This window comes from Salvelinus namaycush, chromosome 5 (assembly GCF_016432855.1).
Source record: "Salvelinus namaycush isolate Seneca chromosome 5, SaNama_1.0, whole genome shotgun sequence".
Lineage (NCBI taxonomy): Eukaryota > Metazoa > Chordata > Actinopteri > Salmoniformes > Salmonidae > Salvelinus > Salvelinus namaycush.
In genome coordinates this window covers 67481694-67505330 of record NC_052311.1, presented here as the reverse complement: position 1 = coordinate 67505330, position 23637 = coordinate 67481694, and the positions used below count along the sequence as shown (strand labels likewise).

General features: G+C 43.4%; 1 protein-coding gene across 2 annotated transcripts; it reads right to left on the bottom strand.

Moving 5' to 3' along the window:
• Nucleotides 1-416: 416 nt before the first annotated feature.
• Nucleotides 417-23124, bottom strand: LOC120048800 (phosphatidylinositol 4-phosphate 5-kinase type-1 alpha-like). Of its 2 annotated transcripts, XM_038995030.1 has the most exons (16): nucleotides 23069-23124; nucleotides 10611-10645; nucleotides 10075-10158; nucleotides 9732-9862; nucleotides 9152-9269; nucleotides 8884-9036; nucleotides 6764-7063; nucleotides 6434-6669; nucleotides 6239-6322; nucleotides 5738-5786; nucleotides 5513-5597; nucleotides 5252-5422; nucleotides 4967-5099; nucleotides 4799-4864; nucleotides 4615-4708; nucleotides 417-4515 (listed from the first exon to the last, which is right to left on the bottom strand). In XM_038995030.1, exons 1-16 carry the CDS (start codon nucleotides 23112-23114, stop codon nucleotides 4513-4515), a joined length of 1788 nt encoding a protein of 595 aa, XP_038850958.1. In that variant the 5' UTR covers nucleotides 23115-23124; the 3' UTR covers nucleotides 417-4512. The 2 variants fall into 2 exon arrangements, with proteins under 2 accessions (XP_038850958.1, XP_038850957.1); XM_038995029.1 differs by having other exon boundaries at nucleotides 417-4708.
• Nucleotides 23125-23637: the final 513 nt, after the last annotated feature.

Genomic DNA, 23637 nt, shown 5'->3' with positions numbered 1-23637 from the left:
GCCTCCACTGACATACGTTATGGACCAAGAGAGACTGCAATCCACATTTTGGTTTGGTTTACTGAGCAGGGAAGCTGAGCAGGGTTATCAGGGTCAAAGGTCAAAACATTCAAAAGAGCACAACTTTTGAGGGCCATGGTTGGAAATAACATTAACCAGGAATACATTATGAGCTTTTTACAAAGAGGGTGGGTTAAGGATAAAAAGTAGTGAACGCTTAAGGCCCTGCTTAAGGCCTTCTTTGCCTCTCCTGCAAACAAAAACCTAAAAGTCAATATACTGTAAAATGCCATGTCAAGGACAAGACTCCCCCACTCAAAAATAAAGTGATGTGAGTTTGTGGATCTACTGTAGTGTAGACCTACCCTTCCAATCCCAAAACAGTTGTATCATGTTCAGGAATAAGGACAAGAACCAACATTTAGAAAATAAGTTTATTCTAAAATCAGAGAGCCAATATGAAAAACATCACATCACTGAAAGATGGTAGAAGGAACAGGCAGCATGAGAAGGCATTTTCGTGACTACTATATACATATACACATTTTATACAGGCAGAGTAAAAATAGAGTAATTGAAGCATAGACGGTAACCAGCAACATTGGCTCGGAGGCTGTGTGAAACATTCAACGTAGAAAAGCATGGGACATCCGTGCCCCAGAACAATGGAGAATATATCACTATCAAAATCAAACATGAAATATAAAAGTTAAATTGTCAACTAGTCCCCTCCCATATGCAATACACTACCTAAGTCTCTGACATTTCCTATCAGAATACATTATTATACGTACAATCATCTACAGTACATGTACAACTTATGAATCATTTCAGGCTACAGGGTCATAATACAAATACAATAAATACGGTTCTTGAAACTTTAAGATGGCAGACTTGTTCATATTGCATTAGTTCATATGTTCTGTAGTGTCTGTGTTGCAAGTGTACCGCCCTTTGAGCACCAAAGGGTGAGGTGTCTGTTGTGGTCAAGTCAAGTCACCAGACACTGCAACACGTTTAATCCAGCATCTACACAGAAGCACACAGGCTTTAAAACATTGTTCTGACTGTCAGATGTTAGTTTGTAAAGTTAAGCATACGCTAAAAGTCATGATCAGTGTTCATGGAGTCAAATCCAGACCCTGTTGTCACACTAAGGCCCTTGATATATAATAAGACACAATACCATCTATTGAAAATGTGATTCAAAACTTGGGAACATGGGGCTTGGAGTGTTTTCTTTGGTGGCCAACTGTTCTCAAACAAAATGCACAAGACTGAACTGAGCTCTTTGAAATGATGGGGAAGCTGAGCAGGGTTATCAGGGTCAAAGGTCAAAACATTCAAAAGACCACAACTTTTAATTGAGGGCCATGTTTGGAAACAAATTAACCAGGAATACCATATGAGCTTTTTACAAAGAGGGTGGGTTCGCCAGGAAAAGTAGTGAAAGCAAGAACTTGAAATGAATCAAACCATGTAGTAAGTTATTTGTGTAAATAACTCATTTGGAACCAATACCACCCTCTCTTGTGCCCTTCCTTCCTGTGTGCTTTAAAATATGTATAGTTATCATGCAGAACAGCTCCTCTCAAACGGTGAGCGCTGCAACTCTGTTTGAAGGGTCATTAAACTCAGATCTGTTAGGAAAACATCAAGTTCATCAAAACTCAAGTTCTGAAGTATAGGTCTCCTCCATGTAGTTTCCATATGCAGTGAGTTCATCCATGTTCAAGTCCATACCATTTTGATTGCTTTTCCAATTTGTCATGACAGTTGATCAGAAAGAGCTCCACTTCCAGCCTCTAGTTTCTTGTGTTCTTGTACTCCCCCATTCCCTTTAAACATTCCCTATTGTCTCACGGTGCATCGATGAACATGAATCATTTCCACCACAGGCTGATATCCCCCAGTTTGTCAGTCTGTCCATCTCTTCCCCTCTGCTTTGGACCACATGTGCACTCCCATCTACTTAGAAATGTGTCCTCACAATCAGGCCATGGTGGCCCTTTAAATCACACTGTGTTGGTGTGAAATGCAAGATCTAGCATAACCACTAGGCAGTGATATGTATCCCTGTGTCTGAAATATCCTACAACAGGATAAATAGTACGAGCGGCCACCCAGCGCTTGTGTTAGTATCCTACACAATGACTGAGCAAATGGGAAAAAAATAACAAACCTATGTTTATAGAAACGTTAATGTACAAGAGGTGTACTACAGAGACGTAAACAAAGTCATTCACACAATGTGGTGAGTCTCAAACTCAGTGGGGTGAAGCAGCCATTTCTGTAGCCAGCAGAAATCCCTTGTTGCTTATTAATGAAAGTCAGGTCATTGTACATAAAAGTATCAAAGTGCTTGAATGACAGTGGTAGAATTACCATTGCTTGAAGAACACATATAATCTTTGTGTACAAAACAGTCTAAATGGTTGGGTGTGAATGAATGTGATGAAACTGAACTGCCATACGAAGACCGAAAAAGGCATGTGTAGAGTGTGCGTTAAACGCTCGCTCTGAATTTTGATTGGCTCATTCCTTTCAACCCTGCCGGTTGATTGGTCAATTTTCTTTCAAAGATACTTTTGATTGGTAGTGAGAATATAAAAACAGACTCAAACAAGAGTTTGAATGTATGTGTAACGGGACATTAAAATATGAGACACACAGCTCAGCAAGACTAGCACCAGACAGACACAAAGGCACAGATATAAAAAGGAAGACCGTAAGTGACAGGCAGCTAGCGTTAGTGTGGTCAGGTCACTGTCCTGTCCTCTTACTGCTCCTCTGTCTCTTCTCTGGTGAACCTCCATTCGAAGGATCATCAACTAGATTCAGCCGTGGGGGGATTTTTTTTTTCTTGAGCGGATGGTCAAGAAAAGAGCCGCCAGTTGGGGAACCCCGCTCTATTCTAAGGGCATGGAGGTGGCGGCCATTACTATGTTCTTGCAATGGTCTCTCACTCCTAGATCAATATAGCACATGTGGTCTCATCAGAGGGGAACATAATTACAAATAATTTGTAGACTGCAAATTGACCGCAAGAAAGCCCAAACAGATAATATTTGACAAACAATTTCAAACCTGGCTTACAAATCACATCTCTATTTTGCATAGGAATACTTTAGAACAGATTTCTTCAATTGAAATCATTTGGAGCTGATTTGCTGGTGTTTACCTTTAATGTCCACCAATTAAAAAAATTGCATCAGCAGGCCGCCAGTTGGGGAACCCCGCTCTATTCTAAGGGCATGGAGGTGGCGGCCATTACTATGTTCTTGCAATGGTCTCTCACTCCTAGATCAATATAGCACATGTGGTCTCATCAGAGGGGAAGATTCCAGGATAACCATGGAGACAGAGCCTTCCCATCAGCCCGTAACACGGTGTATAGCAGTATACCATTTCACTCAAGACATTACCACGAGCCCGTCCTCCCCAATTAAGGTGTCACCAACCCCCTGTGGTGTATAGCCTACCCATACTGCCCTACCAAGAAAAAAGGCAGTAACTGCTCATTTGGTCAAAAATGAGTTAGCATGTATTTAATGTAGCAAAAATGACTTAATCACGTGGGCAAGTATCCTGCCTCGTATTGTGTTTGAGAAAATGGGGGTCATATTAGCAGTAACTCCACTAGGTAACTGTGAAACTAAGGTAAATAGAAGGCATTTTTCTCAGTTCCACGCTATGAGCAGTTACTGCCTTTTTCTTGGTAGGGCAGTATAGCTCTGGCCTGTACATTCCTGCCCCCAAATCCAGTCAGTCAGCTACTGTATACATCCATAATCTAAAAGAATAGAAGGTCTGTGTGATGAAGTCATATGTTCTGTCCACAGCAGTAAAAGTGTGGTCATAATAAAAAAAACACTACATATAGAGATGATTCTCCTGTGTCCCTCCCATCTCCGGGCTGTGTGGAGGGAGGAAGGGGTGGAGAGATGTAGAATGATAACATATGAGATATTATGCTCAGAGTCACTGAAAACTAAACCCACTTAGACTGTCCACAAGAAGGAATGCACAAAGTAACAGAACAGAGAGTGATATAGAGCACGGTGTTCCTCCTCCACACTGTTGATGCAGGGGTGTCTAAGCCCACATCCCTCTCCCCTTCAGGCTTTGTGATAGGTGGGACAGTGTAAGTGGGTTCCGTGACACAGAGACTCCTGTAACTTAGTTGGAGAAGGGTTTCTAGCAGCATACCCGTGTGTGTCTGGCTGACCAAGCCTTTAGACAGCCACCACCTCCTCACACATATATACACACACCTCTCTTCCTCTTTGTTCCTCTCTCTGGCAACCAGTCACACTCTCCCTCTCTTCACTTCCCAACCTCCCCCATCCCGTTCAGTCAGCCTGAAGTATGTTCCAAACCTCCCCTGCAGAAAAGGAGGGCTGGATCAAAAGAGTGAGGATGGAGATGCAAGACTTCTCTCCCCCTCTCACTCTTCCACCCACCTCCTTGGTTCCAGAATCACCTTTTCCTCAGATGACTCCAGATCAGTTGTTACTGTGGGGGACACACAGGGAGGGAGGCCAGTGAGCCATGGGAAACACCACAGTGAAGATCTTAAGAAGAGGAGGAGGAAAAGGATTGGGCCAGACTTACAAAGCAGATGTTAGTCTCTGGGACGATGTCTGATAGTGAGATGGCATCTTCATTACCTGACTGATCACCTGACGCTTCCGCTTCCACACCCATACTGAGAGACAGAGAGAGAAGACTGATAAGGGTGTGTGTGTGTTCATGTAAGTGGGAATACATGAGTCAGTGCTGTAATTCATTTGTGTACCTGTGGGAGACACCGTGGTCTTGGTCTGTGCTTGTTACTGCTCTATGCACCTCAACCCCTACTGACCTAGAGAGAGAGCGAGAGAGAGAGGGCGAGAAACACATGAGAACTGGATGACTTGAAGAGGAGGACTGACTTTGGAGGAGAGGGGATGGAGGGATGTGTTACTGTAGCGGAGGAGAGGAGGAGGTGAGTCCTGTGCTTCCTAATGAGGACGTGGAAAAGTTGGCCTCTGCATCCCCTGACCCTCCCGCCAGGGGAGGGGTCCTTGGCACCAGGTCTGGCCTGCCCGACTGCATGCCTGAACAGAAAGAGGGAGTAAAGAGGGGAACTAATGGCACAATTCCAAGTCCACCCCTAATCCCTTGTCCATAGGCACTTCTTGTAGCTCTGGTCCACCTTGACCTCTGATCAAACATACAATCAATGTTTGTGTTAACTGTTCACACTCACCGCTGTCTCCCTCTGCGTCAGCCCTGTTGAAGTGGGATTGGTAGACGAGCCGGGAGTCCACTACAGACTGTCCAGCAGCGTGGGAGAGGGGGGTGGGGCCTCCCAGGGTAGGAGCTCTCCTCAGACCCCCCGGACCCCCACCACGAGACTTCTTGGATGGGGAGAGCTTCACTGAGGGGTGGGGAAAACAAAATAACGACAGCACGTTATATCATAAAAGTAAATATTGAAACAGAAGACACACACACACAGCAGTCTTACATGGGATCTTCTTGAACACTGTGTTACACATGAATTGTTGGAAGCGCTCAGCGTAGAAGCCTGGTCTGTGCACCGACACTGTATCCTACAGAGGAAAAGGAATAAACCAGTTATAACCTGACATAGGCCTGACATAAGCAGTGGCAGATCTGACACATGCATCTGTGGCTTCTTTCATAATGTACTACAGGTAATGTGTGTGTGTGTGTGTGTGTAGGATCTTACCCCATCATGGACTAGGGCCTTCCACGAGTGTTCCAACTTCTTGATAAACCTGAAAAACAGTCTTAGTGAACGTAGCTCAGTTGCTAAAGCATGGCGCCAGGATAGTGGGTTCGACTCCCGGGACCATCCATACGTAAAATATAAGCACGCATGACTAAGTCGCTTTGGATAAAAGCATCTGCTAAATGGTATATACAGTGAGGTCCAAAAGTATTGGGACAGTGACACATTTTTTGTTGTTTTGGCTCTGTACCCCAGCACTTTTTGGATTTAAAATGATACAATGACTATGAGGTTAAAGTGCAGACTGTCAAGCTTTGATTTGAGTGTATTTTCATCCATACCAGGTCAGTGTATCATTTCAAATCCAAAATGCTGGAGTAAAACAAAAAATGTGTCACTTTCCCAATACTTTGAGTACTGTGTCATTATACTACTATGTGAAATGGTATGTAGTCTGTACACAAGAACGCACACACACAAAGAAACACAAGTACCTACCTGTAGGACTGCAGAATGTCGATGATGCCGATAAAGACCAGCAACCTCTCTCCTTTAGAGTTCCTGGCTGGGATCCCGCCCATACTGAAATGACATCATACGCCACACCAACCAATCACCATCAACAAATCCAGATTTACATGACAGTTTGCACTTTTCCCATGGTAATATTGTGTGATGTATTGATTGACTCACTGGTCCTCAGACTCCAGGGCTCCCTTCCCGCGGGCCTCTCCCTGTATAGACTCCATGGCTGTGCAGTATAGACTTTTCTGGGCCTGGGGTCGGCGCTGGTCTGGGGTCACTGCCCCCTCTGACCCCCCACTGTCCCCCATCTGTCCCCCACCTCTCTCCCTCTCTCTATTAGCCTGCTCCAGGTTATGGATCCCCACCAGTAGACTGTAGTCCATGATTTTAAAACTCTGCAGGAGCTGGAGCACACACACAAACACATAAGAGTTACTATACAGTAGACCCAAACAGCACACACAGAACACACACACACCCTCTCTCCCTCCCTCTCACCAGGCAGTCTCTCTGGATGGTCTTGCTAAGGGCGTTGTAGTTGTCCGTCTCCAGCAGCAGTCCATCAGGCAGGTCCTGGATGAAGTCCAGGTCTTTAAAGGTGGGAAAAGTCTTGTCCCTCTCCTTGGCTGAGGCCCGTCTCTTATAGGTGGAACCCTTCATGTCGTACTTATGGTGCATGTGGACCACGCGGGGCAGCAGGTTGTTCATCACCACCAGGCGGATGTTCTTCCCTCCCGCCTGGATGCAGTACAGACCGTAGAACTTAGGGAGCAGGGTCCGTTTGTTCTGATTCAGGTTCTATAGAGGGGGAAGGGATGGGTAGAAAGGAGAGTGAAAAAGACAAGAGGCCACCACAGACAGCTAGGTATTATATAAAACACTAAAACACACAGGCCACCGAATAATCTCCCCCCTCCTCCTTCAGTATCTCTCCATGAAGTCTCCCCTCCCTCCTCCTTCAACACAGTTGTTCAATACAGCTGTTGTTTACATACAGTTGAAGTCAGAAGTTTACATACACTTAGGTTGGAGTCATTAAAACTCGTTTTTCAACCACTCCACAAATTTCTTGTTAACAAACTAGTTCTGGCAAGTCGGTTAGGACATCTACTTTGTGCATGACAAGTAATTTTTCCAACAATTGTTTACAGACAGATTATTTCACTTATAATTCACTGTATCACAATTACAGTGGGTCAGAAGTTTACATACACATACATAAGTTGACTGTGCCTTTAAACAGCTTGGAAAATACCAGAAAATTTGAGTCAATTGGAGGTGTACCTGTGGATGTATTAAGGCCTACCTTCAAACTCAGTGCCTCTTTGCTTGACATCATGGGAAAATCAAAAGAAATCAGCCAAGACCTCAGAAAATAAATTGTAGTCTGGTTCATCCTTGGGAGCAATTTCCAAACGCCTGGAGGTACTACGTTCATCGGTACAAACAATAGTACGCAAGTATAAACACCATGGGACCACGCAGCCGTCATACCACTCAGGAAGGAGACGCGTTCTGTCTCCTAGAGATGAACGTACTTTGGTGCGAAAAGTGCAAATCAATCCCAGAACAACAGCAAAGGACCTTGTGAAGATGCTGGAGGAAACAGGTAAAAAAGTATCTATAGTAACAATAAAACGAGTCCTATATCGGCATAACCTGAAAGGCCGCTCAGCAAGGAAGAAGCCACTGCTCCAAACCCCCCATAAAAAGCCAGACTACAGTTTGCAACTGCACATGGGAACAAAGATTGTACTTTTTGGAGAAATGTTCTCTGGTCTGATAAAACAGAAATAGAACTGTTTGGCCATAATGACCATCATTATGTTTGGAGGAAAAAGGGGGAGGCTTGCAAACCAAGAACACCATCCCAACTGTGAAGCACGGGGGTGGCAGCATCATATTGTGTGGGTGCTTTGCTGCAGGAGGGACTGGTGCACTTCACAAAATAGATGGCATCATGAGGCAGGAAAATTATGTGGATATATTGAAGCAACATCTCAAGACATCAGTCAGGAATTTAAAGCTTGGTCGCAAATGGGTCTTCCAAATGGACAATGACCCCAAGCATCTTCCAAAGTTGTGGTAAAATGGCTTAAGGACAACAAAGTCAAGGTATTGGAGTGGCCATCACAAAGCCCTGACCTCAATCCTATAGAACATTTGTGGGCAGAACTGAAAAAGTGTGTGCGAGCAAGGAGGCCTACAAACCTGATTTAGTTACACCAGCTCTGTCAGGAGAAATGGGCGAAGATTCGCCCAACTTATTGTGGGAAGCTTGTGGAAGGCTACCCGAAACGTTTGACCCAAGTTAAACAATTTAAAGGCAATGCTACCAAATACTAATTGAGTGTATGTAAACTTCTGACCCACTGGGAATGTGATGAAAGAAATAAAAGCTGAAATAAATCACTACTATTATTCTGACATTTCACATTCTTAAAATAAAAAAGTGGTGATCCTAACTGACCTAAGACAGGGAATTTTTACTAGGATTAAATGTCGGGAATTGTGAAAAACTGAGTTTAAATGTATTTGGCTAAGGTGTATGTAAACTTCCGACTTCAACTGTATCTGTCCATGAAGTCTCCCCCCCCTCCTCCTTCAATATATCTCACCATGAAGTATCCTGGTAGTAGCTTCTGGAGAAACTCAGCCTCTTTGTGCTGCACCGTCTTGATAATGAACTCATCATCACTGGACACGTAGAAGAGAGAGCCGCTGGCCCCGGAGTTAGACAGCTCTATCAGGCCATCGTTACACAGAGAATACTGTAGGAGAGGAGTTAGTTAGCATCCTGACTACACAACTACAACCAGACAAAACCAATCAACCATAGAGAACTACAACCAAATTCAATTAAGTTAATTTTTGTAGTCTACTGACCAGGTAGTCGTCTGGCCGGATGCCAAAGAGTTCTCTGAAGTAGCGGAAGGCGATGGGGGCGTAGGTCTTAAACCTGAAATCACTGTAGTGGTGGGCAGGGGTCAGGTTACTGCCTTCACTGAGACAGAGAGAAGGGTGTTAATGAGTGCTGAATACAGGAAGACTTCTCTCAAGCATAAATGCAAGATGGGCACAGACCAGTGGTGTAGCGCAGTTCAGGGAAAAAATGGTTTTCTAGCTAATCTCATGCTGTTTTACACATCTGTAATTATTTGCATATGCTATTTTACAGATTTTGCCACGAAGCTGAGAGAACATGTTTCAGTTTTCCTAGCTAATCTCATGCTGTTTTACACATTTTGCCATGAGGCTGAGAGAACATCTTTCAGTTTTAAAGCCAATTTCCTGTAATTATAAACATTTCCTTCATGGTTTACGACATGTTCATATAGTATCTGGGGGGCCCGACCTATATTTTGGGGGGAGTCGGGGGGCCCCCATACCTCATGCGGGTGTTCCGGGGTTGTGTGCTACGCCAGTGACACAGACACACAAAGAGAAACACACACACATGTCTAACCTGGGGAAGAAGATGCTCTCGACCACCACAAAGTCCTGCATGAGAACATCCCTCTCAGCCTTCTGACTCAGGCTGCCCACAGTGTGAGTGATGCCCAGCTGAATTGCTCCTTTCAGGGCTGACGACGTGGTCTGGAGGGGGAAGTGGAAGAGAGAAATGGAGGCTTGTCAAGAGAGATTGATAAATTCATTGTGTCTGAGGAATTCTCATGTTATAATCTATGACTCTCAAATGCTTGTGTACATTACATTCTGCGAGTCATCATTGGGTGTGGACGAGGAAGGGTTTCAGGCTACGGGTAATTTTAGCACACGTGGTGTGTGTGTGTTGACCCCATGCTGACCTTCTTATAGGTGGTCTCTCCAGTGTTCGCCTCAACTCCTCTGTGTCCAATGGTCTTCTTCATACTCTGACTGGATCCAGGCATCTGAGACAGAGAGACAGGATGAAAGAGAGAGAGAGGGGAGAGGATAGAAAGATGGAAGAGAGAGCATGGGAAAAATAAAAGGTATTAAGAAACTAAGAAATGCACTATAGAGTTGTATGTTTGACTCCATTAAAACAAGTTTCCGCGTCATCCTGTTCTCTCCATTGTTTGGTTTTATGACACACAGCTTAAAGGTAAACATCTGCCATTGACACACAGAAACCATCAAAACCAGTTCCCCCTCCCTTTCCACATATCCTGTGTCCTCTCCCTAGACAGAGAGGTGATATACAACACATCTTCACCAGGGTCTAAAAATGTTGTGTAAATACACACACTGTTCCCTAAACCTAAAGGTAGTGGAAAACACAGTTTCATCAACAGTGCTCCAGCATCATCAGCAGAGTGCTGTAATTAGTGGTTTTGTGAGTCAGGGATGGTGTCTGTCTTACCTCTGGAGATGCCATTTTCCGAGACGCACTGGACCCTTGAGAGGAGAGAGAAAAAAGGAAAACATATCAGAGAGTATAGTGATGGGCCTATTTTTGTTAGGCTCCTCCATGTTCCATGCGCAACTCAGTCCTCTTAGAATCAAATAGTTACCGACGGAACCTAGCTAATATCACAGAGCTGGAGTCATGCTAGCCAGCTGTAGTGATGAACTTGTCATATAGTATAGTAGTTTATGGAGGAAGGAACCCGCATTAAAGTGTCTGATTGGGTTGTGCGATATCTGGAATGACACATCGTCCCATCCAAACGTCGTTGATATACATTGCGCACGGAGGGGTCAATTGGCAGGAAGAACGCAATATAAAAAGACACATTGGTTATACCAGAACTGTGATTTGGTGCATGTCGTCATTGTTCTTATTCAAATTGTTACAAAAGCCACAAACTAGTTCATTAAATCATTGTTCAAAACAAGGCTTACTTATGTTTACCTTGTTCTTGGCTACAGAAGGACTGGAAGGTCTATTATTCTCTTGTCCATAAAAATACTCAATGTCAATTATATTAGTAGACCTTTTAAAAACAAATATTACAGCCGTATCAAGTGTATTGTTATTTCATCTTGATCATCTGGAAAAGCACATTTGTGACATTCTTTCTTCCATTAGGCTACTTTCCATCAGTTTCAAAAAGTGGATTTCACTTAGTAACTATAGTGTAGCCTGACGATGCTAAATCAGAAGAAAAAAAACCTATGGCTGACTTTTAGTGGGGGGGGAAGCACGTCTTCGCCTGTTTGGCAGTTTTTTGCTCAATTTCAGGCCATATGATACAGGTGAGCCAGCAGATCTTACCCAAGGCACTTGCAGAATATGCTAAAAGATTATCAGGGCAAAGGATGGACAAACTACAAACCTCCGTCATCCTGCTGAGTTCGATACTCCGGGGGTGAACATGCTGGTGTTCCTTGTTATAAATAATCATTTGTTTTATCTGATTGTATATTTAGGATTTTTAGCCTAATGATAATAGGCCTATTCGTTTTAAGCCTAAACCAATGTTCATTCAAGTGTTATAAAGAATGTTAAAGGCTAAATAATAATTTATTTAATCTGATTGATGTTGACTATTATATAAATGCACAATTTGTAAGCTATTCAAAAGAAAGTTGTTTGAGAGACAATTCCGACAGACTCATCATTCATTTATTTTGGTTCCCGCTTATTGAAAGTGCTGCTGTAGGAGCTTATACCCGATTGTCCGTTGCACAATTCAAGGACATTAACAAACACTTCGACAATATTAGTTTAACTTGTCAAAGTAACATTTACTGCAATTTATTGACAGTAGCCTATGTGTAGGCCTATATTATTGTCTGTTTGGTTTGCAAAGAGGGATTTAACGACACTATTTATTTTTCATCCTACATTGGAGAGGGGATAGGAAATAAAAAACACGTTAGGCCCGGTCTGACATTTTGCTCTGCTTTGGTGCTCTCCGCTCTTTCTACATTGTTCTATTGAATTATGTTAATAATCTAACTACCACATGTATTGAAAATGTAGGCTACGGCAATTAGGGTGTAGGCCATTTGGCATGCCGCCCTGCTGTGTGCTCACTGCACTGTTGTGAGCTAAGACTCCAGCGGTGTAGTCAAATATGTTAAACTATCGTTTGACATCGAGATGTCATCATCAACGATGCAATCGTACAATCGCCCAACCCTAGTGTCTGACCGAATTGCTTCATTGCAGTCTTTCCACTCCATGCACAAAACCTAATAAACTTCAGCGTAATTTTGACTTGAGAAGAAATTTGTCACAGTAAATGCTTGACAACCACTCTTAGTTAATTACAAAAACAGCCATCAATCGTGTAATTTTCCACAGATGCCGAGCCATGGTTAGACCTACACAGCCACAGGAATGGCCTAGGCTAACTGCTGCTCCCATTCACATTCTGCTCTAGATTTACCCCACTTCTCCCTCTAATGCTGCTTCCATGTCAGCCTGCCCTGGATGCTGTTGTGGTTGTGCCTTTGCCTCAAGCCTAAAACAATCCATGGGTCCCCTGTACTTCAGTCACTGCTCAGGATGCATTGCATTTGTATGACGTTTTTCACTAAATTCTAAAACACCAAATGTTGTAGCTTGTAGTTACTACCCTTACCGACTGCCTATCTGTTACTTAGTGCCTCTCCATCTCCAGACAGTATAGTATTACAGCAGACATTCCCTCTCAGACAGTCTACCACAGAGCAGATACTGTGAGAGAGCATAGAGCAGCAGAAGGGCAACAAGTTAACTGTCACTCGCTGCATAACACACCACACACACACAAAAATACAGAGCGATGAGTGGACATAGCCTGGTATTAGGTTTAATGGGGAACACCGGATACAGGGAAAAATCAGGATGGTGGGAGGAAATTACGAGAACTCTTGGCATCGACACAGGGACATATGCCAGTCTCTGCAAAACATAACCCCAGTCTGATACTGTGTCTAGACCCCAGGGTCCTCTACCACAGGTCTCTGGCAGACATAATCCCAGTCTGATACTGTGTCTAGACCCCTGGGTCCTCTACAACAGGTCTCTGGCAGACATAACCCCAGTCTGATACTGTGTCTAGACCCCAGGGTCCTCTACCACAGGTCTCTGGCAGACATAACCCCAGTCTGATACTGTGTCTAGACCCCAGGGTCCTCTACCACAGGTCTCTGGCAGACATAACCCCAGTCTGATACTGTGTCTAGACCCCTGGGTCCTCTACCACAGGTCTCTGGCAGACATAACCCCAGTCTGATACTGTGTCTAGACCCCTGAGTTCTCTACCACAGGTCTCTGGCAGACATAACCCCAGTCTGATACTGTGTCTAGACCCCTGGGTCCTCTACCACAGGTCTCTGGCAGACATAACCCCAGTCTGATACTGTGTCTAGACCCCTGAGTTCTCTACCACAGGTCTCTGGCAGACATAACCCCAGTCTGATACTGTGTCTAGACCCCTGGGTCCTCTACCACAGGTCTCTGGCAGACATAACCCCAGTCTGATACTGTGTCTAGACCCCTGAGTTCTCTACCACAGGTCTCTGGCAGACATAACCCCAGTCTGATACTGTGTCTAGACCCCTGGGTCCTCTACCACAGGTCTCTGGCAGACATAACCCCAGTCTGATACTGTGTCTAGACCCCTGAGTTCTCTACCACAGGTCTCTGGCAGACATAACCCCAGTCTGATACTGTGTCTAGACCCCTGGGTCCTCTACCACAGGTCTCTGGCAGACATAACCCCAGTCTGATACTGTGTCTAGACCCCTGGGTCCTCTACCACAGGTCTCTGGCAGACATAACCCCAGTCTGATACTGTGTCTAGACCCCTGGGTCCTCTACCACAGGTCTCTGGCAGACATAACCCCAGTCTGATACTGTGTCTAGACCCCTGGGTCCTCTACCACAGGTCTCTGGCAGACATAACCCCAGTCTGATACTGTGTCTAGACCCCTGGGTCCTCTACCACAGGTCTCTGGCAGACATAACCCCAGTCTGATACTGTGTCTAGACCCCTGGGTCCTCTACCACAGGTCTCTGGCAGACATAACCCCAGTCTGATACTGTGTCTAGACCCCTGGGTCCTCTACCACAGGTCTCTGGCAGACATAACCCCAGTCTGATACTGTGTCTAGACCCCTGGGTCCTCTACCACAGGTCTCTGGCAGACATAACCCCAGTCTGATACTGTGTCTAGACCCCTGAGTTCTCTACCACAGGTCTCTGGCAGACATAACCCCAGTCTGATACTGTGTCTAGACCACTGGATCCTCTACAACAGGCAATGACTAAACTTTTTCCATCACTCAAACTAAGCTTGGGACTTTCCCTGTGACTCACCGAGTTGCCATCTTCCTTTTTGGTAGGGATGTGCTCATTACCAATCCTCTCTAAGAATAAATTTGACCCTGCAGACCCCAGGCCCAGCCCCAACTTTATCCAGCCCAAGAGATAACATCCCATAGCCTATTGTAAAACATTGCCAATTTGTGCGACAAACATGCCAACATAGAGAAACACAACAAACACGTTTGTGAAAAATCTAGAAGCAAAATATGTCTGGTATTTTCAATGTTTTCACATCGTTATGACAATGCTTGAAATATGTGCTCCTCACAAAAAGATTCGCCATTTAAAATTGTGTGCGTGTGTGAGATTCGCCTTCTCACCCACTCCATGAGAACTTCAGGCCTGTAACCAATAGCAACTGCTATTTCTGAGTTTCAACATAGTGATATTACAACCAGTTGGCAAAAAACTTGTCTGCTGTTATTGTAATAGTGTGGGCAGGTCAGAGTTATGTTGAAGACGGTGAGGAGAGAGGAGGGAGACCTACTGAAAATATATCATGGAAAGGTGGGGTACTGATAGCGAAACAGGAAACAGCCTAACGGCTATTTGTCTGTGATATTAGGCTAGGCCTATTCAAATTGTGAGATTGATTTCATCCATCAATTAAACCAATCCACATTGCTTGAGCAAACACCACAAGGATTAGTTCATTCAGGAGTAGAGAGGCACTTTGTCTTGCTAAACAATGTTGTAGCCATTTCACTGCAAAATGCATTGCACACACAATAGAAAGCAAACTTGCACAATAGAAAACAACAGTTAACAGCCTATATTTGGTCCACTCGTCCTTTGCTTGCTCTCAGCTTGCTCAAATGCCACAAGGCCCTGTAATGCCTGTAAGAGGCACTCACAGGAACGAAGCACACGCTCAACCGCTCCCTCACACACACAAACACACACTGCAACCCCATGCAGGTACCTCTCTGCAAGGCTCTCCTCCAGAACAGAGTCCTAATGTCTATGGAAGAAGATACAGAACAACCACAACCAGTTACACATGAACAAGGCATGCATGCAACCGAATTAGGCTTCAATCACATTGCTCACCTCTAAATTAGCCTAAATGGACCACATGCTACAGAGATCTAGAAACAAGCAGTGCTCAATTTAAGAAAAGCTGTTTTTTACAATAGGATTTCAATAACATCCTAGTTCGACATTGTATCCAAACATTTCCACAGTTACAATGAGGGTGCGTGCATACTAAACATCTCCCAGTGCCAGCGCAGTTCAAAACACATGTTGGCTGTTTGCCTGCTAGCAGCCTGTACTGTAGCCTGCATGTAGAGCAATAATATGGGACACTCCCCTATTTTTGTCTGACAGAGTAGAGTAAATGTGCTGGTTATTGGCCTAATTTATGAACTTATACAGTACCAGTCAAAAGTATGGACAACTACTCATTCCAGGGTTTTTATTTTACCACATTGTAGAATAATAGTGAAGACATCAAAACTATGATATAACACATATGGAATCATGTAGTAACCAAAAAAGCTAAACAAATCTAAATATTTCATATATTTGAGATTCTTCAAAGTAGCCACCTTTGCCTTGATGACAGCTTTGGCACTATTGGCATTCTTTCAACCAGCTTCATGAGGTAGTCACCTGGAATGCAATTCAATTAACAGGTGTGCCTTGTTAAAAGTTAATTTGTGGAATTTCTTTCCTTCTTAATGCATTTGAGCCAAATCAGTTTCTTCAAGTGCAGTCACAAAAACCATCAAGCACTATGATGAAACTGGCTCACATGAGGACCACCACAGGAAAGGAAGACCCAGAGTTACCTCTGCTGCAGAGGATTTTTATTTTACCTTTGTTTAACTAGGCAAGTCAGTTAAGAAAAAATTCTTATTTACAATGACGGCCTAAGAACAGTGGGTTCAGGGGCAGGACGACAGATTTTTACCTTGTCAGCTAGGGGATTCGATCTAGCAACCTTCCAGTTACTGGCCCAGCGCTCTAACAACTAGGCTACCTGCTGCCCCCAACATAAGTTCAAGTTCAGGATAAGTTCATTAGAGTTACCAGCCTCAGAAATTGCAGCCCAAATAAATGCTTCACAGAGTTCAAGTAACAGACATCTCAACATCAACTGTTCAGCGGAGAATTCAGCGTGAATCAGGCCTTCATGGTCAAATTGCTGCAAAGAAACCACTACTAAAAAGGACACCAATAAGAAGAAGAGACTTGCTTGAGCCAAGAAAAACAACAAATGGACATTAGACCGGTAGAAATCTGTCCTTTGGTCTGATGAGTTGGTCTGATGAGTCCAAATGTGAAATGTTTGGTTCCAACCGGCATGTCTTTGTGAGACGCAGAGTAGGTGAATGGATGATCTCTGCATATGTGGTTCCCACCGTGAAGCATGGGAGAAGTGTGATGGTGCTTTGCTGGTGACACTGTCAGTGATTTATTTAGAATAAAAGGCACACCTAACCAGAATGGCTACCACAGCATTCTGCAGCGATACGCCATCACATCTGGTTTGGCTTAGTGGGACGATAATTTGTTTTTCAACAGAACAATGACCCAAAACACACTTCCAGGCTGTGTAAGGGCTATTTGACCAAGGAGAGTGATGGAGTGCTGCATCAGATGACCTGGCCTCCAAATCAGCCGACCTCAACCCAATTGAGATGGTTTGGGATGAGTTGGACCATAGAGTGAAGGAAAAGCAGCCAACAAGTGCTCAGCATATGTGGGAACTCCTTCAAAAAACATTCCTCATGAAGCTGGTTGAGAGAATGCCAAGTGTGCGCAAAGCTGTCATCAATGCAAATTGTGGCTACTTTGAAGAATCTCAAATATAAAATATATTTTGGTAACTTTTTTGGTAACTACATGATTCCATATGTGTTATTTCATAGTTTTGATGTCTTCACTATTATTATACAATGTTGAAAATAGTAAAAATAAAGAAAAACCCTGCAATGAATATGTGTCCAAACTTTTGACTGGTACTGTATATAGTGAGAACACCCTGTATCATTTGTATGTGTGTGTTCATTGGCCTAGTTCGCAGTCCTGTAGTCAGACTTAGATCCCCATAAAGCAATCAGGCTTGTTATTGTGGGACCAAAACAGACCTGTCTATTCTCATGCCCTGACTCAAACTGGCTAGCTACCACAGTACCAAGGAAAGATCAACTGTAACAAACACCGTAGTCAAGCTGATAAGAGCCTGTACGATAACAGGCTTAGAAAGGTGGAGAAGACTCTCCTGTCCTGACCCAGCGTCACTGTTCACATCATCACATCATGAATCCACTATAATTGAGAAATTCAAAAAGCATTTCTCTACGGCTGGCCATGCTTTCCACCTGGCTACCCCTACCCCGGTCAACTGCCCGGCACAGCAACCCGCCAAAGCCCCCACCATTTCTCCTTCACCCAAATCCAGATAGCTGATGTTCTGAAAGAGCTGCAAAATCTGGACCCCTACAAATCAGTCGGGCTAGACAATCTGGACCCTCTCTTTCTAAAATGATCTGCCGAAATTGTTGCAACCCCTATTACTAGCCTGTTCAAACTCTCGTATCTTCTGAGATTCCCAAAGATTGGAAAGCTGCCGCGGTCATCCCCCTCTTCACAGGGGATGACAATCTAGACCCAAACTGCTACAGACCTATATCTATCCTACCCTGTCTTTCTAAGGTCTTCGAAAGCCAAGTTAACAAACAGATTACCGACTAGAGGTCGACCGATTATGATTTTTCAACGCCGATACCGATTATTGGAGGACCAAAAAAAGCTGATACCGATTAAATCGGCCGATTTTTAAAAATGTATTTGTAATAATGACAATTACAACAATACTGAATGAACACTTATTTTAACTTAATATAATACATCAATAAAATCTATTTAGCCTCAAATAAATAACGAAACATGTTCAATTTGGTTTAAATAATGCAAAAACAAAGTGTTGGAGAAGAAAGTAAAAGTGCAATATGTGCCATGTAAAAAAGCTAACGTTTAAGTTCCTTGCTCAGAACATGAGAACATATGAAAGCTGGTGGTTCCTTTTAACATGAGTCTTCAATATTCCCAGGTAAGAAGTTCTAGGTTGTAGTTATTATAGGAATTATAGGACTATTTCTCTCTATACCATTTGTATTTCATATACCTTTGACTATTGGATGTTCTTATAGGCACTTTAGTATTGCCAGTGTAACAGTATAGCTTCCGTCCCTCTCCTCGCCGCTACCTGGGCTCGAACCAGGAACACATCGACAACAGCCATCCTCGAAGCAGCGTTACCCATGCAGAGCAAGGGGAATAACTACTCCAAGTCTCAGAGCGAGTGACGTTTGAAACGCTATTAGTGCGCACCCCGCTAACAAGCTAGCCATTTCACATCGGTTACACCAGCCTAATCTCGGGAGTTGATAGGCTTGAAGTCATAAAACAGCAGAGCTGCTGGCAAAACACACAAAAGTGCTGTTTGAATGAATGCTTACGAGTCTGCTGCTGCCTACCATTTACTCAGTCAGACTGCTCTATCAAATCATAGACTTAATTATAACATAATAACACACAGAAATACGAGCCATAGGTCATTAATATGGTCGAATCCAGAAACTATCATCTCGAAAACAAAATGTTTATTCTTTCAGTGAAATACGGAACCGTTCCGTATTTTATCTAACGGGTGGCATCCATAAGTCTAAATATTCCTGTTATATTGCACAACCTTCAATGTTATGTCATAATTACGTAAAATTCTGGCAAATTAGTTCGCAATGAGCCAGGCAGCCCAAACTGTTGCATATACCCTGACTCTGCGTGCAATGAATGCAAGAGAAGTGACACAATTTCACCTGGTTAATATTGCCTGCTAAACTGGATTTCTTTTAGCTAAATATGCAGGTTTAAAAATATATACTTCTGTGTATTGATTTTAAGAAAGGCATTGATGTTTATGGTTAGGTACACGTTGGAGCAACGACAGTCCTTTTTCGCGAATGCGCACTGCATCGATTATATGCAACGCAAGACACGCTAGATAAACTAGTAATATCATCAACCATGTGTAGATATAACTAGTGATTATGATTGATTGATTGATTGTTTTTTATAAGATAAGTTTAATGGTAGCTAGCAACTTACCTTGGCTTCTTACTGCATTCGCGTAACAGGCGTGCTCCTCGTGAGGCAGGTGGTTAGAGCGTTGGACTAGTTAACCGTAAGGTTGCAAGATTGAATCCCTGAGCTGACAAGGTAAAAATCTGTCGTTCTGCCCCTGAACAAGGCAGTTAACAAACCGTTCCTAGGCCGTCATTGAAAATAAGAATGTGCTCTTAACTGACTTGCCTAGTTAAATAAAGTTGTAAAAAAATTAAAATCAGCAAAATCGGCATCCAAAATTACCGATTTCCGATTGTTATGAAAACTTGAAATCGGCCATCCCGATTAAATCGGTCGACCTCTATTACCGACCATTTCGAATCCCACCGTACCTTCTCCGCTATGCAACCTGGTTTCAGAGCTGGTCATGGGTGCACCTCAGCCAAGCTCAAGGTCCTAAACGACATCATAACCGCCATCGATAAGAGACATTAGTGTGCAGCCGTATTCATCAACCTGGCCAAGGCTTTGGACTCTGTCAATCACCACATTCTTATTGGCAGACTCGACAGCCTTGGTTTCTCAAATGATTTCCTCACCTGGTTTACCAACTACTTCTCTGATAGAGTTCAGTGTGTCAAATCGGAGGGCCTGTTGTCTGGACCTCTGGCAGTCTCTATGGGGGTGCCACAGGGTTCAATCCTTGGGCCGACTCTCTTCTCTGTATACATCAATGATGTTGCTCTTGCTGCTGGTGATTCTCTGACACACCTCTACGCAGATGACCCCATTCTGTATACTTCTGGCCCCTCTTTGGACACTGTGTTCACTAACCTCCAGACAAGCTTCAATGCCATACAACTCTCCTTCTGTGGCCTCCAACTGCTCTTAAAATGCAAGTAAAACTAAATGCATGCTATTCAACCGATCACTGCCCGCACCTGCTCGCCCGTCCAGCATCACTACTCTGGACGGCTCTGACTTAGAATACGTGGACAACTACAAATACCTAGGTGTCTGGTTAGATTGTAAACTCTCCTTCCAGACTCACATTAAGCATCTCCAATCCAAAATTAAATCTAGAATCGGCTTCCTATATCGCAAAAAAGCATCCTTCACTCATGCTGCCAAACATACCCTCGTAAAACTGACCATCCTACCGATCCTCGACTTCGGTGATGTCATTTACAAAATAGCCTCCAATACCCTACTCAACAAACTGGATGCAGTCTATCACAGTGCCATCAGTTTTGTCACCAAAGCCCCATACACTACCCACCATTGCGACCTGTACGCTCTCGTTGGTTGGTCTTCGCTTCATACTCGTCGCCAAACCCACTGGCTACAGGTTATCTACAAGTCTCTGCTAGGTAAAGCCCCGCCTTATCTCAGCTCACTGGTCACCATAGCAGCACACACTCGTAGCACGCGCTCCAGCAGGTATATCTCACTGGTCACCCCCAAAGCCAATTCCTCCTTTGGTCGTCTTTCCTTCCAGTTCTCTGCTGCCAATGACTGGAACGAACCTCAAAAATCACTGAAGCTGGAGATTCATATCTCCCTCACTAGCTTTAAGCACCAGCTGTCAGAGCAGCTCACAGATCACTGTACCTGTACATAGCCCATCTGTCTACCTACATCCCCATACTGTACTTATTTATCTTGCTCCTTTGCACCCCAGTATCTCTACTTGCACATTCATCTTCTGCACATCTACCATTCCAGTGTTTAATTGCTATATTGTAATTACTTCGCCACCATGGCCTATTTATTGCCTTAACTCCCTTATCTTACCTCATTTGCACTCACTGTATATAGAGTTTTTGTTTTCTTTGTTCTAGTGTATGTTTTGTTTATTACATGTGTAACTCTGTGTTGTTGTATGTGTCGAATTGCTATGCTTTATCTTGGCCAGGTTGCAGTTGCAAATGAGAACTTGTTCTCAACTAGCCTACCTGGTTAAATAAAGGTGAAATAAAAAATATAAAAAAATAACCTCTGATATGAACTGATTCTGAACAAGTGAATAATGTGACCACAACCAAAAACCAAATCAGTCAGGACTAGACCTGGGGAAATAAACCAAAAATTACCAACACTGATCACTTATCGCAGGCATTTTGCTGATATCGTTCATTTCGATCCATAGCCTATACTAGAAAAATGTGAAGTTTGAAATGAAATAAGTTGCCTAATTTGGGCGATTGTTAATGGGACAATTGATAACTACAACCATCAAACCAGTAGTAGTATAAAGGATGTTTTTTTTTTTTTTAACTGTGGCGAACATTAATGTTATAAACGTATCGTTCTCGCAACAATTCAGGCAATTTAACTCGATATGTACTTATCGCCCAGCTCTAGTCAGGACTCCCCGTGAATTCCTCTTCCTCTCTGTGACTTCCAGTGAAGTTCTCTGTAAATGTGCTGGAATGATGACAGAGCAGGAGGCTCTTCTTCAACCACATAGGCCTATATTAATCAGACTATTGCTTATTATCAGGTAGCCTAGTGGTTAGAGCGTTGGGCCAGTAACCCGAAAGGGTGCTAGATCGAATCCCTCGAGCTGACAAGGTAAAACTCGGTCGTTCTGCCCCTGAACAAGGCAGTTAACCCACTGTTCCTAGGCCGTCATTGTAAATAAGAATTTGTTCTTATCTGACTTTCCTAGTTAAATTAAAAAAATATCTCCCGTGGAAGCGAAATCTGTATCCATTCCACCCTAAACTAACGTTACTTAGCCTAATTGATTAGTGACTGCCTGTTTTTGTCATGAGTCCAAAAGCTGCAGAACAACATTACTGTGTCAACAACATAGACATGACCACCACATTCTATCCAAGAAAACAATTGTGTTGGCATTACAAGTAAATATTCAACACACACCTAGTTAGCTAGCCAACATTGCTGGCTGGCCTCAGTTTGTTGGGTTGGCTAGTTAGCTGGCGAGTTAGCCAGCTAACATCAATTAACAGGTGTTTTGTCCTACTACGACATGCGGCAAATATTACAAAATATCAACAAAGGACCACTGGTTTCGAGCATGGCAAATAGTTAACAGAAGCAGTAAATTAGCCAACTACTGTAGTTAACATTGCTGGAGTTGGAGAATTTGCCCCATTCAGGGTGAGCTAACATTAACTAGCTACATCTGATTGAAAATAATCACATTTTCAGGTGTGCGGCTATCCCATCCCAAGCCCTTACTACAAACACCATAAAGTACATGACCCAATTTCAAGCGTGTAACGTTAGATGCCTAGCTAGCTATAACGCAATCCATCCGATCCGATTGTTGACGTTAGCTAACAGCAACTGTGATAACGTTAGCTAGCTCAGACAGAAGGAGAAATTGAGTCAGTTGAATTCAGACAAAATGACCATATTCAGCTACAGCCTGTGCTGAATCTGTAGCTACGTTAATTAGATTGCATTTTCGTGCAAACTACTTCACGGTAACCTAAATTAGTTATTATAGATACCTGTCGGAGCAGTCAATCCCGAATCAACTGGAACGGCGGTAGCCATTTTGGATATGCCGGTATCGGAACAGATATAACAAATCTTTGGTATGGAGCCTGAATTAGAATGTCATCCACTAGCTAGTAGATGGCCTGCGGCAAAGTCAAAATTGGCCATATCGTATAAATATATGAAAACCAAAATGTGCAATTTGGTCTTAATTTGGGGTAATGGTTAGACATACGGTTAGCAGTGTGGTTCTGATTAAATTTAAAATAAAAATGTAAGAAGATAAATTGTAGAAATAGGCTGGTTTATGACTTTGTGTATCTCCCTTAGACCGGTTCGTACATAAAACATTCTAATTCATACTACAAAGGCATAGATTTAATGGCGAGGAGGCGGGGGGGACAGAGATAATATGCATACTTTCTTTATGAAACACCATTTTCCACCACCATAATAGAGTTGCTAATGCTAGTTCATGATGTTGCGCTCTTCTTCGATGACGTTTAACGGCGGTTGGCATCCAATACACTTGCATTACCGCCACCTACTAGACTGGAGTACAACTCCCTTATACTTTGCT